This window comes from Urocampus carinirostris, chromosome 6 (assembly GCF_059441175.1).
Source record: "Urocampus carinirostris isolate Australia breed hairy pipefish chromosome 6, RoL_Ucar_1.0, whole genome shotgun sequence".
NCBI lineage: Eukaryota > Metazoa > Chordata > Actinopteri > Syngnathiformes > Syngnathidae > Urocampus > Urocampus carinirostris.
Window position 1 is genome coordinate 36,836,250 of NC_142354.1, and position 15,293 is coordinate 36,851,542.

Consider the following 15,293-nt stretch of genomic DNA (forward strand, 5'->3'; position numbering starts at 1 on the left):
CATTTGATGTGACAATATGACTTTCAAGGCGACAACCTGCATCCAGTGGTCCCTCTAAGCTGCGCGCGTGCACATTTGCGCACTGCTCGCACATTCTCTGTGAACAAGGAAATCTAGCCGGCGCACAAAAATTAGGGCTTAAAATTACTAATTAAGAAGCGACTTAAGTCAAAGTTACAGTGAATGAAAAAATACACGGGTTCCCCTGACGATGTCCTAAATGCGGTATTTTGAAGTCGAGTCGAAGAAGAACGAGGTAGAGTAAAGTTAGTAGAGTTGGTCGAGAACCGGGTTCTTCGGCTCGGTTCACTAGAAGGCTCTTTCGGGTCCTAAACGGCTCTTCAGGTTGTTTTTGCTTCTCTTATCCTAACATGACCAAATATTATGTAAAACTGAAATGAAATGAAATGAAATGAAATGAAAATGAAATGATCTGCATTTCTATAGCGCTTTTCAAGTCAATGACTTCCCAAAGCGCTTTACAATGTGCTTCACATTTCCCAATAGCGGCCGTGCAGCCATGTAAGGCGCTAACCTGCTTATTGGGGGTCTTAGGGGTTCAGTGTCTTACCCAAGGACACTTCGGCATGTAACACGGACAAGCCGGGATTCGAACTGGGATCCCTTGATCCCAAGACGAGCGCTCTACCTCCTGAGCTACTGCCGCCCCTAAAAACTATGCACAAAATGACTTAAAAGAAGGGGGGAATAGAACAAAAATGAAAAAAAATACCAAAATGAAAAAGTAGTGAAAAGCTGAGAAAAAAAGAAACAAGAGGAAGAGAAAAAAAGGAAAAATTTTAGAAAAAAGCCAGAAAAAAAGTAAACAGAGAAAAAAAAGAAAAAAGTAACAGCTCGGAAAAATGAACACAATGAGATTTTTTTTAAAGGAATTTAAAAAAAGGAGAAAAAAAACATGGAAAAAAAGAAGAAAAAGTTTGTGTTGCATTCAAATCATTTCCAATTAGTGAATCTTGTTGCCAACATTGTACTTCCACTAAAAAATGTGATTAACTACAGTTCTGTATCTTACAACCGACTAAATAAGCCCCCCAAAATGTTAATATTATGCGACAAAATATATCAGGAAATAAAAAGAAATGGATATCTTGTGAAAGAATAGTAAGAACAAACGACGTTTGTAGGCCGTACAACCTTTGCAATAGTACATGAGTCAATTCATTCAAAAGAGAAAAATAATTTTGCATTGCCGGATACTCAGCAAAATGTAACTTGATGTCAAGTTTTGGACATGTTTGATAATTAATCATCTTGCCACACTTGGGATTATGGTTGCTCACTGTTGTTTCAAGCGTTGCCCACCGACTTTGTGTGAATGCTCAGACCCGTGGAAAATTAGAGGGAACATTGCCTGCATCCCCCGTTTTTACAACCCCGGTACTCGTGAGAAAGCGGCAGTCAAAACAGTCACTTCCCACCCATGAACTCGTACTAGCTGATCTTCCCTCTCACATCATAGTTACATACTTACACCCCTAGCTGAAATGAAATATGAGCTCTACACATATTTAAAGGATTGGAAAACGTTAAAAGTATTTGTGTAATGTTTGTCCTACTACTGAAACCATATTAAGACAAAAAGATATCCCGAAAAAGTGGAAAAGAGCCGTGGGTTTCTGACCCCCAAATTGGATCAAACCCTAACCCAATTTTAGTTATTTACCACTGCTTTTGTATAAACTGCTGCTCATTAATTTCGACTTGCTCCTTCTGAAGGGCCAATTCTCACACTTTAGAGCAGGGGTGTCAAACTCATTTTAACTCGGGGGCCACACGATAGAACAAACATTCTGTTGGGGGCCGGACCGGTAGATTAAAGAGAAAGAAAAGAGAGATAAAGAAATAAGAGAAAGAGGGGGGATAAAGAAAGAGAGAGAGGGGGAGAGCCTGAGAAACAAAAGAGATAAAAAGAGATGTCATGAGAGAGGGGGAAAGAAAGGGAGAGGAAGAAAGAAATCTAAAAGAAATTGAAAGACAGAAGGAGAGAAAAGAAAGCGCAGAGGGTAGGAAGAGAGAAAGAGAAAAGGAAAAAAAGGAAATTAAAGCAAAATAAGTTAAAAAGACAGAGAGAGAGAGAGAGAGAGAGAGAAAGAGAAAAAGAGAGACACAGAGTGAAAGAGAGAGAGAGAAAGAGTGAAAGAGAGTGAAAGAGAGACACAGAGTGAAAGAGAGAGAGAGAAAGAGTGAAAGAGAGAAAGAGTGAAAGAGAGAGAGAGAAAGAGTGAAAGAGAGAGAGTGAGTGAGTGAGTGAGTGAGTGAAAGAGTGAGTGAGTGAGTGAGTGAAAGAGAGAGAGAGAGAGAGTGAGTGAGTGAGTGAGTGAGTGAGTGAGTGAGTGTGAGTGTGAGAGAGAGAGAGAGAGAGAGAGAGAGAGAGAGAGAGAGAGAGAGAGAGAGAGAGAGAGAGAGAGAGAGAGAGAGAGAGATAAATAAATACAAGTGCAGTGTCTTTGTGAGAAGCACCATTCTTTAGCAACATCAAGTTGACATATTTCGACCTGCAGCTTGTTTTTATCTTGTGCTTCTCTGAGTGTTGTCTCGCGGGCCGGATTCAATCCCTTAGCGGGCCTGATCTGGCCCGCAGCCCACCAGTTTGACACCTGTGCTTTAGAGCTTTTCTCACTCAAGGTTTCCCCGTCTTCTGCCCTGTTGTGGCAACAGAGAATAGCAAAACTTTAAATCTTGTATGTATGTAAATGAAGGACGAACAAAACTACAGTGCTTCCTTAGCATATTATCATTACCGGTACATTCTGTTTTGAATTGGCACATTTACAAAATTTTACCTGCTGCCAAATATGTGCTTTGAGAAAATCGATGCTTTTAGCACTTAGACATTTACTTTTAATTTCCTTCTGTTAAAACATACGGAAGCTGATGACACTGTTCCGAAGCTTTCTAAACACTTTGTCCAACTTGGCAGATTTTATGTTGTTATAGGACCCTGGAGCCTGTGATATTTTCTGGGAAAAAAGGCTACCGTTCAGAATGGCCTCTAATGCAATAATGTGTTGTCTGTTGCTGCACAGGTAGACGTTTTGCTTCGCCAGAGCATCAATCCAATTAGCCTCCCAGCTCTCTCAGCCATCGTCATACTCAATGACACCGTTTTATGGACGGGGAATTTCGGCAAAAGAAACTGCTCTGATCCGTTCTCCGGACCCCCCAATGAATACACTATATACAGGTGACTTGATAATGCAATACTTTGTCTACGTTATTATGCTCACTTATTTCTTTTTTCTAAAGCATTTGCATCATTGAATAATAGCTGCAGTAATTGCAACACATTAGGGGAAATTGAATTCGAAGATTATGCATCGTATCGAATTCAGGCCAAGAACAACGACTTGTGGCTGATAGCTAATAAAGATGAATTAAATCTGTGAGCAGTGATGAAGTCTATTTCATGCCCAAACTCTACTTATCTTACACAAGCTTTGACACCATGTTCCATCCATGTAAATCAAGGGTGGGCAAACGTTTTGAGTCGCAAGCCGCATTGGTTTGAAAATATTTGCACGGGGGCCAGGCCGAAGGGAAAAAGATGGCTGGTTGATATATTTAATTTTTTTATATGCTTATAGAGAATCCGAAATCTGGTACCTCGGCAACACATGAGAAAAATAGTTTACCCGAGCCAATCCATTTGTTCTTGTTTGCATTTACCTGTACAAGCTATCTTTCACTGTCTGTTCATAAAGGGACCTTTTCATCCAATTGGTTTTCAAATACATAAAATATACAAAGGAAATAAAATGAAATGATCTGCATTTATATAGCGCTTTTCAGGTCAATGATTTCCCAAAGCGCTTTACGATGTGCTCCACATTTCCCAATAGCGGCCTTGCAGCCATGTAAGGCGCTAACCTGCTTATTGGGGGTATTAGGCGTTCAGTGTCTTACCCAAGGACACTTCTACATGTAACACGGACGAGCCGGGATTCGGACTGGGATCCCAAGACGAGCGCTCTACCTCCTGAGCTACTGCCGCCCTCAGTTATTTCTTTTTCTAAATCATTTGCATCATTGAATAATACAAATACTTATTTAAAAATAAAACCTTAAAAATAAAAATAATAGAATATCAATATTTGTGTTTTGAGCACTAAATTCAATCATTTTGCATTGAAAAACTCAATGGAGTAGTACTACGTCAGGAATGCTTTATTGCAGGAAATGTAATATCTTGGTGCATAAAATATATATTTTTTTAAAGTAAAGAAAAATGTATCCAGCTATTTGAATTTTGTCCATGAGCTTGATGAAAAATATAGTTTTTATGCCGACACACAAAGGGATAAGAAAGACATCGAAATAACAACACATTTTTATTAGTTTTATTAGTTTATATATTGATGTTGGCAGGTCGGGTTAAAACTCATTATTTGAATGTCTGATAATGTTTATCTGAATTTGGGAACTTCACTGTTGGATTTTATATCTATTCCAAATTGGAGCTAAAGTATATTTAAACTTTTGCAAAGACACCCAGACACTACTTTTTGATTGTGATTTTTTTCGACAGGGTGAGTGCAATTGTTTGCCTTAAACAGTACATTCGTGACTATTTTAAGTAAAACAACATGGGAATGTTTTTCTCTGGATGATAAATGGTAGTCAGCATATACAGCTTTGGGAATGGCAGTCATCTTTGACAACATCCAGTGGACATATTTAAAACTGCAGGTCATTATTTTTCTTTCATGCCTCTCTCAGCTTTGTCTCACAGGCCAGACTGAATCTGTGAGCGGGCCTCATATTTTTCTTGAAAAACAAACTTTGTGGCGATAGCATCCTTTTTTGTGTGACCCTTTAAAGGCTCAAAGGCTCTTTGTCTGCTAAAGGACCTTGTATTTGATATATTTTTCTTTCGAAATTGAAATTGTGTATGTATTTAAATTAATAAAAACCTGGAGGGATAAAAAGAAAAAATGGTTCCTTCAAAGATAAAAGATAAATAATTAAAACAAGATACATCCCATTAAAAGTACATAGATAGATAGATAGATAGATAGATAGATAGATAGATAGATAGATAGATAGATAGATAGATAGATAGATAGATAGATAGATAGATAGATAGATAGATAGATAGATAGATAGATAGATAGATAGATAGATAGATAGATAGATAGATAGATAGATAGATAGATAGATAGATAGATAGATAGATAGATAGATAGATAGATAGATAGATAGATAGATAGATAGATAGATAGATAGATAGATAGATAGATAGATACTTTGTTCATCCCCGAAGGGAAATTCACATTTCCAGCAGCATCCCTGAGCTGAGAACAATCGAGAACAATCGAAAATAACACACACAATTCAATAAAATCGCTCCATTAAAATGAATAATTAAATACATAAATATAAAAAAAATAGATAGATAACCTGATTTGCCTATTTTTAGAATATTTTACTTATCGTTTTCTGTATTAATCTTTTTCATTTTATTTTAACAGGAATGTTGATTGTTTCATTTAAAGTCCTTTATGGAATTTGAAATGTCTTTGGATAAGTTTATAGTGTAGTAGACACTTAAAATTCAGAGCGAGGACATCAATGGATTTTGAATTTGCAAGAAAAACAGGAAAGGAGCCAAAACTATGACAATAAATTCCAACATGTTTGAAAAGCCCTCCTTTGATCCTTTTCTTTTAATCAAATATTCTAGGTTTCAAAAGGAGGTCTGACTTAAAGGACAGCAACATGATTGGCCAATAGCGGCAATAATGTAAACAGTGCATAATAGTCTAACAAATGACCATGAGGAATAACATTCAAAATAATGAGCTGGCATCCTATGTAATCTCCTTTGCCTGTGTCTATTATTAAAAACAGAACTATTTTGTTTTATTTTTGTCCTTAAAAATTATACGCTGATTACTGATTTTGTGAGATGACGATGAGTACCCAATTGTTAATTTTCTGCTGTTTAAATGCGACCTTTTATTATTGACCACCGATGTTCTTGTGGGGAGACATTTGGAACTTTCCAAAAAATTGATTTTAACTGTGAATCAATGGGTTCAAATGTTTTGGTTGTCCCCATGAGCCCAAGTAAGGCTTCTGACAGAGACCAATTTTAGCTCATAAGGGATCAAACTAACCTTTGCACTACTTTGTAGATGCAAAAGATAGCGTGGCTGTCCATCCGGAGAGAATTAACTTGACCTTTATACTTTTGTGCTCAGAACGATGGCATGTCACATGATTGAAAACATTTGAATGCATGTTTTTTAACTTAAGCTTTGTTCTCAGAATTGCAAGCCTTTCCAAAATCTTTCCTACACTGATGCTGTACCGGCTGTGGGAGGACGGCAAGATCGGTTCGCTGGACGACCCGCTGGAGAAGTACGTGAATAACTTCACCATCAAGAACCCAATGGGTAGGGCACGTGACTCGGAGCTCAAATACATCACAGACGGGCTGATTTTTCTGGACAGCGGCGAAGTGCCCATACGCTCTTCCTCAGTGACGCTGCGCAGGATGGCTAGTCAACTCTCAGGTAATCTCAGCGTGGAATGTAAAGTAAAAGGGCAGCATGGTGAAATATTGGCATTTGTATCTGCCTTGGAGTTTAGAGGTTTAGGATTGAATCTTGGATCACCACCGAAAAACTTACGATTTTGACCTGTACCTGCGATGGTATATTGGCTCTGAATGGTCCTGCGAGTGGAAAATAGTTGTTTCTTTCCCTCAGTTTGATCAATAATTAATAGACCTTTTTTATGCATTCGAAAAGGTTTAGAGTAAATCCCTGTCGCCATCAATTTGTTATGCAGACAATTTTGTTATGTGGACAATTTTAACTATAACTCAGAGGTTTGATTATCATCATTTTTACATACTATCAATATATTTTGTTTTGATGGATGAGAGAATGAGTGGATAGATGGATGGATGGTAGGTAGAGAGCGAGAGAGAAATGTTAATATACTCAAATTACAAAAATGACAAAAATGTAGGTATGAACACTAAATATATAAATAGATTAAGATCTCCATCCATTATCACCTCGCTTATCCTCACTAGGGTTGCGGCGGTGCTGGAGCCCATTCCAGTTATCTTCGGGCAGTGGGCAGAGGATACTCTGAACTGGTTTTCAGTCAGTCGCAGGGCACACAGAGAGACAACTCACTTGCTCATCCACACCGAGGGACAATTTGAACCGACCAATTAACCTAACACGCATGTTTTTGGGAATGTGGGAGGAAACCGGAGTGCCCGGAGGAAACCCACGCAGGCATTGGGGGAACATACGAATTAAACCGGAGGAAACTGCGGTAGCTGGACATGAACCCTTAGCTTCTGCACCGTGGGGCTACGTGCTAAACACCCAGCCTCCATGCTGAGAATTAGATCTCAATTTATTTATTTAAACATTACGCTCTATGACGTATTACATTTACGCCACTGACGCGTCAGCATGAATGATGCAAAAATAATGTCTCTGACAAAAAACGTTTTACTCTTCTTTTTTCTATTCATTTTTCGTATAACATGTTTTAGTGTTCACATGTGCTGTTTTTGTTTGTTTGTTTTCGATATGGGCATGTTTTGATCGGCCATACTAGGTGGCTCAAAATGCTAAAAAAATAGACATCAATAAATATAGTAGTGCCAGCATTGAAGAATTGACACAAATTTGCACATACGGTATAGATATTTTTTAACAATAAATTCAAAGGGTTGAAAATCAAAAGTTGTTTTTTCCAAATACATACAAGTCGATATAAGTGATACCTAAGTCAACAACAATATGACAAGAGCAGAGAAGCCTGCACATTAAACCCAATTCATTTATCTATAAATTACTATCATGCCCTGACACTGAAGGGCATGACTACAGAGACAAATTTGACAAGCTAGATGGTCAGTATTTGTCCTCCCATAGCCTGTGTCATATGATTCATTGCTCTTAAATAGCCACATCGAGCGAAAGAATCGATCGTCGCGAGAACAACAAGTGAAAGGAGGGCAACATATTGGCAGGAAGCAGCAAAGGTGTTTGTGCTCTATGTCTGTGACATGCATACAAATTCTGTCTTCAAGTGAGTTCATTTTTCAACTGTAGGCCTGCCCAGGAGACTAAGGGCAACAAATCTTCTCTGGAAAGGAAAGACTCAATCTGCAATCAACCTTCTGCAAGATGATGTCCTTGTCGCTGATCCGGGAACCAAGTAAGCTTTGGATACATCAGTTTTGGTCCGGAAAACGTCAGAAACACAATATATGTCACATTTCAAATGATATGCTCCTCTATCAGTAAGGCCACTTTAACAGAAAAATGTTTTCCTTCTTTCCACAAGATAGTTGCCCGTAAAGATGACGAAACCAAAGTACAAATTGAGGGGGAAAAAAGTGATGATAATAATAATGATAATAATCCTAACTCATCTACAGTAATCCCTTGCAATGACCTTTCATAGTCTAACTGCTTCACAAATATTCATCATGCATTGTGTTCAGCATTCTGATTGGCTTAACAGTTCCCAAGAGAGTCCATCCATCCGTTATCCTCAGTAGGGTCGCGGGGGTGCTGGAGCCCATCCCAGCCATCTTCGGGCAGTGGGCAGGGGACACCCTGAACTGGTTGCCAGCCAGTCGCATGGCACACAGGGACAGACTATTCGCTCGCTCATTCACACCTAGGGAAAATTTTGACCGGCCAATTAACCTGACATGCATGTTTTTGGAATATGGGAGGAAACCGGAGTGCCCACGCAAGCACGGGGAGAACATGCAAACTCCGCACAGGAAGGTTGGTAGCTGGATTTGAACCCATGACCTCAGAACTGTGCCGCACACGTGTAACCACTGCGTCGCCGTGCTGCCCCTCCTAAGAGAGTATTTATTGGTAAAAGAATACCTTGCATTTCATCGGAGAACATTTGTACGAAAATAAAGGTTACGACTCCATGGATTTGATGGTTATTTTAGATGAGCATGGCACAGCTATAACCAAAATTCAGCAGGCCACACTTTTAGGTGCAAAGGTGAGTTTTAAAGGGTTGGCGGGTTTGGAACTTGAGAAACAAGGAATTACTGTAATAAAATTCTTCTTGACATATCGCCAAACTGTTTCGCTATATTTATTTCTGATGTATCCTATTGCATTGTATTTAACCTTTAAAGCTTTTTGCGCTACACGACAAAAAGTCTTTTTTAAACTTAATTGTATTTTTATAATTTTGGTGGCCACAGAAATATTTTATGTATGTATGAATGTAAGTAATTTCTTTTCAAATATATTTTTGCAAGTGATTTTTCTTATATACCAGTATAAAAATGGGAATGGGAGTGGGATGTAACTGTTTTCACAAAGCCAAATATTTGCATCTCAAATCATATTTTATCTACCAAGAATGTAAATCCATTGGGAATTAGTTCGATGATATAAGTAACAAAAACGGGATCATCATTTTCACTGTGGTGCAAAATTAAAAATTAAAAAATAAGTTAAGGGAAGTCAGCAAGTGACAATTTATCCCAAAATTGAAATAGTGTGACCCTGGGCCAAGAGACAACGATATGTTTCAATAATATTTGTTGTAGAAAAATAAAAAGTGTCAAACATAGTGACACATTAGAAGGACTATGGCATAAAATGGCCATTATAATGGCATTGACCTGACAAGGACTCAAAAGAGTTTAATACAAGGGAGCAATAACAAAAAACTGTGTAATATAATTAAACATGACAACGCAGATACATAAACAAATCTCAACTAAAATCAAGGAAATACAAACTGACAAATAGTGCAGAAATAATTATACAACAACACTTGTGAAGAAAACAGTTCAAGGTTTCCTTCCTCTGGCCCAGAGATTGTTATTGAATAGAACCTTATAATTCAGTGCGTGTCAGAGGAAAGACACCTCTAAAAGTTTCCATTAGTGCAGAAATCATAATATTAATGCACAAAGAATACATAACTAGACAGAGTGTCTGAGCATGGCCATACAATTTGAAATATTGATTTAAAAACAATACGTATGTACAGGTATGAATATGTAATGTGCTGAAGCTACGTCTGTCGCAAAGAGATGGCAAACCACCAGAGGGATGGAAATGCTGTTGACCCTTTCTAGGTTATTACAAGAAGAAATTGGAATGAAAATAGCACTAATAAAATAAAAAAAATGCAAATGGAAATGTCTGTTATCAAATTGAAGGAAATCAATATACATAAGTAAAATGATTAACCTACACCACCATAGACTGTTTGCCAGACAATCATTGAGAAAAGCAATTACAATATGCAAAAGCTATAAAAAAAAAATTGAAATGGAAATTGTGAATTTTAATTGGAATGTTCCCAATGAAGAAGTCAACCAAAATGATATGCTAACAATAACAAATTGTAAGGGCGATCAATAGTCTAAACACGGTACTGCTATTTAGTGTTTGTAAAATATGAGTTAAAGTTGATAAAATTGATGATACCCAGCTAAACTAAAAACAAATGTCAGTTAACCTGCTTCCTGAAGCACAATCGTGATTTGTCATAAGACGAAGCCTGGGAAATATCAATGTCGTCATCCTAGGAGATGGATGGTAACAGTTAGAGCTTCTTAAATTCTACAAATACAATAATATAGTCTTGTAGCAGCCCAAACAATGGTAAACAACAACATTGTTATGAAACTTTTGGATTGCCATCTTCTTGAAAATTGTGCATTTTAAGTCTTAGCTTAGCTTTCTTACTAAATACTATATATGTGTTTCTCTAGAAAAATAATGAAAATTATATTTAAATTGACCAACTTTTTTGGGTAAAACAACAACTGGAGGCAGTATGAAACATGTGAATTACATAGAAACGATCACACCACAAAAGTATTTATTTTTCACAGAGGATAAAGAATATATGATTTTGAATGGTATTCGTGTGTATGTATTGCGCACGAATGTGCTGTAATTCTCAGACAGATGTTTGGAACAAAACACCACATGTGTTTTTAGTAAGAGATTGGCATTTTTGTGAAAGTTGACTCAGCTGATTATGTCTCCCTTAAAGTAATACAACACAAATGCAGGTTGTGTTGTAACAATTGGTGAAATTCTTCAAGACTTTAAAATGATTGTTTGTCTTTCCAGATGTCACTACAGCAACCTAGCCTTCTCGCTGCTGGCCCATGTGATGTCTGAGCGTGTGGTCAACGTCGACTACCAGCGCTGGGTCTCTGATAACATCCTGGATCGATTAGGCATGGAGGACACTGGTTTTGACATCACGCCGGGGCTCCAAGGACAGGTGGCTGTGGGCGTGTACTCCAATGGAAAGCCTGCTCCTCTCTACGACCTAGGTTGGTACCGCCCATCAGGTCAGATGTTCTCCACAGCGGCAGACCTGGCCAAGCTGGCAATGATGCTGCTGGGGGCCTATCATCGCAAGCTTCTGGACCCAGACTCCTTAAAGATCATGCTCACACCACTGTTTCGGTGTGATAAAGATTACTTCGCCAATCGCACAGGGACGCCGTGGGAGGTGAACGAACTGTTGGGCTATGAGATGCTGCGGAAAGACGGCGACCTAGATGGATACTCTGCCACATTCTCCCTGGTGCCAAGACTCAAGTTGGGCCTGGTCGTGCTCATGGCCGGCAGCCGGTCTCAAAAGCAGGATGTGGTGGCCAAAGCTTACAGCCACATCATCCCAGCCTTGGGAAGAGCCTTCAGGGAGGCCCGAAGGGTTCTCTCGGCGCCCCTAAACCCGGAAGCCTATATGGGATTCTTCACTTACAGCAACGTCACCTTTTACGAAATCAAAGCTGACCCCGATGGCGTCCTCATCATGCAGCAATTTGGCCCTCAGATAGAAGAACTAATTCCGCAGATGTACCGAACTATAAAGCTCAACTACCTGGTGGAGCGCGTCTTCAAGGTGGTTTTCGAAAGAGAGTATCCCTGCGTTCTCAGGGTTGGCACAGCTTCTGTGTCCCTGGAGGCACAGGATGGACAGCTGTTTAACTTCTACGCCTTTGACAAGCGCGGAGTATCACCCGGCTTCGATGCACCAGGCCTAAACACGTACAACGTTCTGCGGATAGCACGCAAGCCAACATTCTCCAGCTGAGTGGCAGCCATCTAAATGTGACTGTAACTAAGGCCATTACGTGTTGGGAAAGTGAGTCATCTCAGCTTTTCACAGTGGGAACACGTCATATTGTCTCTTGCCCGGATGCAGCCTTTCCTCTGCTCTCCATTAAGTCATTACGTTCTGTGTCTTTTTGTCTTTCACTTCTTACTTGATGGGGGTATTTATTCAGGAATAGGAAAATTGGTAACTGTACATATGTTACTTTTTATCAGTTGTCGCTATTCAAATTCTATGTCAATGGTTTTGTCTCTGAAAATCAGTTTGGTGAGGGTTTTCTTTTGGGGATTATGCTTAGTGCTACAACACTCAATACCAGACAAAAGGTGAATCATTAAAAAAAAAATGTCTGGTTTCACATGATGACACCTTCAGCAAAAATTGTGTCGACATGATTAATATTTCCTTTTTTTTCATGTTTCATGTTTCATGTTTCAATTTCAAGTTTGCAAAGATAAGTAAAGCCATGAGATACTGTAGGTATCACACACAAAAACAAAGCACCTTCTTACAGGGTTAGAGCCTGTTCATATTCCGACTACGGCTCCAGACAAATTGACTAACTCAAGATTAAGGATTAAGGATAACATTATTGCAGATATTCAGGTTTTCTGAGGCCATGTAAAAGGGCACAGAAATCTGAATATACACTTTTCTGGAACAAACTAATTGGTTGAGTTCCTAAGAAGTAAAAAACATTGTTACGTCTTTACTTTGATGAAAGTCAAAAGTTGAATGCGGAAACAATGTTTATTCGCGCATGTAGGTTGAAACCATTTTCAAGGGACCTAGCGCTGGTGTTTTGTATGTGTAATTTAATATGAAAATTAAATACATGTCAAATACATATATGAGAGCAAACACTGAAATTCAGAGTACACTAAATGGAAAATGCTTAATGGAACAGCTGAACTTCATAGAAAGTTACAGAAAGGCAGTTGTCGGTGGCAGGTGAGTGGTGACTAATGAGATGTAAATTTGATTGTGATTGGTTAATTCCACACACAGCCAGTTTGCCAAATGTGCATGCTCGGAAACCACATAATCTTAAATAATTATTATTACAGACTTCTGCTTTGTTTTCTGTTTTTTGATTTTGTATAATCGCACGTGTTGTGGGAAAAGCATGTAATTTTGTTGCTGTTTTGTAATATAAAAAAACTGATTGCCTTTGAACCAAGGAGTGTAGAACTCGGCTTTCTTGCCTCACATCTTAAGAAGGAGCGGGCAGTGGTTTTAAAACCTACGCTCAAAAGAGAATTGCAGGCCATTATACTGCCAACTACTAGTTATCTGTTGAAACATTCATCCGTCAAAACTGGCTTTACTAATACACACACACTATCTATCTATTTATACACACACACATATACATACACACATACTTATATATACACACACATATACATACACACATATAAATATATATATATATATATATATATATATATATATATATATATATATATATATATATATATATATATACACATGCATATACATATACATATACATATATATATACACACATATATATATATACATATATATATATATATATATATATATATATATATATATATATATATATATATATATATATATATATATATTCGCAATTCTCTTCACAACCATGTACAGTATCCATGTGAGCAATCTATTATACAAAGGAGGTGTAGGAAGGTCGACTAAATTATTTAAAAACAAACTCTCTTTTCCCAGCAATATTGATATGGGCAAGTTCCAGCACATAATAGGATGTGCAGAATTTAAAATTTTATCAGGCTTCAAACAAGCTAACTAGCTATCCAAGTCTCGCGTCAGTGCTTCATCACTTCAAAAGCAAGGAACTTCCACTTCAGTAGCTTGCAAGAAATAAGAACATAGAAAACTGCTGACAGTGGTCAAGACCTTACAGCAGGCTGTATGCATTTCTTTTGTGTTTTGATAGGTTCAGATTACTGAAAAATCAAAGCCTGATAGGAGTTTACACTGACAACCCATATGAAAGTAAATGATTAAAATGTATAGAATTTTGTCTGTCTTACTTATTTTTATACGGATTGAATCGCATGTGCAGTAAAGCTTCCTCATAATAATACAATGAATACAATGTTTTTATTTTTGCCTTGTGTTGCGTGCAATCTTGATTGATATGTCTATACTTTGAGTGGACTCAAACTCGCTGCACTATTCCTACCCGTGGGACGATAGTTTAAGTGCCCTGCCATATTATCAGTTTAATGTATGTGTCAAGCGTGGGTTTTGTATAAAAATATATATTAATTTATTTTTTGCTCTTGTAGCATAATACATATTATTGACATCATTTGATGAGTAAGTGTGGCTTACCAGTGAATGTGGGTTGTTAAGTAAGAATTAGTTTGCCAGTTTAATCCATCCATCCATCCATCCATCCATTATCTGCACCGCTTATCCTCAGTAGGGTAGCGGTGATGCTAGAGCCCATCCCAGCCACCTTCGGGCAGTGGGCAGGGAACACCCTGAACCGGTTGCCAGCCAGTCGCAGGGCACACAGAGACAGACAACTCACTCACTCATTCACACCTAGGGACAATTTGGACCGACCAATTAACCTGACATGCATGTTTTTGGAAATGTGGGAGGAAACCTGAGTGCCCGGAGGAAACACAGGGAGAACGTAAAAACTCCGCACAGGAAGGGTCGATCTCAAGACCACAGAACTGTGCCACACAGGCGCTAAACACTGCGCTTCCGTGCTGCCCCCAGTTTAATCCTGTACCTCTCTAAATCATGTTCATTTTTGTCCTTGGATTCTAAATCAATGTGTTTTATGTTTCTTTTAAAATCCAGATTGATATTTTGTAAAATCCAAGTGATTATAATCCTATAAAGCTTATGTGAAACTTGTAATATCAAGGATTTATGTGAAGAATTTTTGTATTACGGTCCATGAGTGCGCAAATGTTGTACAGCTTATTTTGCATTCCTTATCAGGATAAATACACTCAATTTATGTAAAGAATAAATGATAGTACCATGCACTAATCAGGCAATGTTTTTCTCCCAGCCTTTCACAACCATGTGGCAACCAAAAAAAACAGGTCAGCTCCCTTTAAGCGAGCCTCATGATATTTAAAATACATACAGACACTCCACTACTTGCGACCATTTAACTA

At 38.2% G+C, this 15,293-nt stretch overlaps 1 protein-coding gene across 2 annotated transcripts in view; it reads left to right on the forward strand.

The window, feature by feature from the left end:
• Positions 1-13,243, forward strand: part of lactbl1b (lactamase, beta-like 1b) — a 36,688-nt gene extending 23,445 nt beyond the window's left edge. For both annotated transcript variants that reach the window (XM_088338894.1, XM_088338895.1), the window contains 4 exons: positions 3,048-3,205; positions 6,289-6,536; positions 8,106-8,211; positions 11,133-13,243. In XM_088338894.1, the coding sequence (XP_088195020.1) occupies positions 3,048-3,205; positions 6,289-6,536; positions 8,106-8,211; positions 11,133-12,111 (1,491 nt within the window). In that variant the 3' untranslated portion in view covers positions 12,112-13,243. The remainder of the gene's footprint in view (positions 1-3,047; positions 3,206-6,288; positions 6,537-8,105; positions 8,212-11,132) is intronic.
• The last annotated feature ends 2,050 nt before the right edge of the window (positions 13,244-15,293 follow it).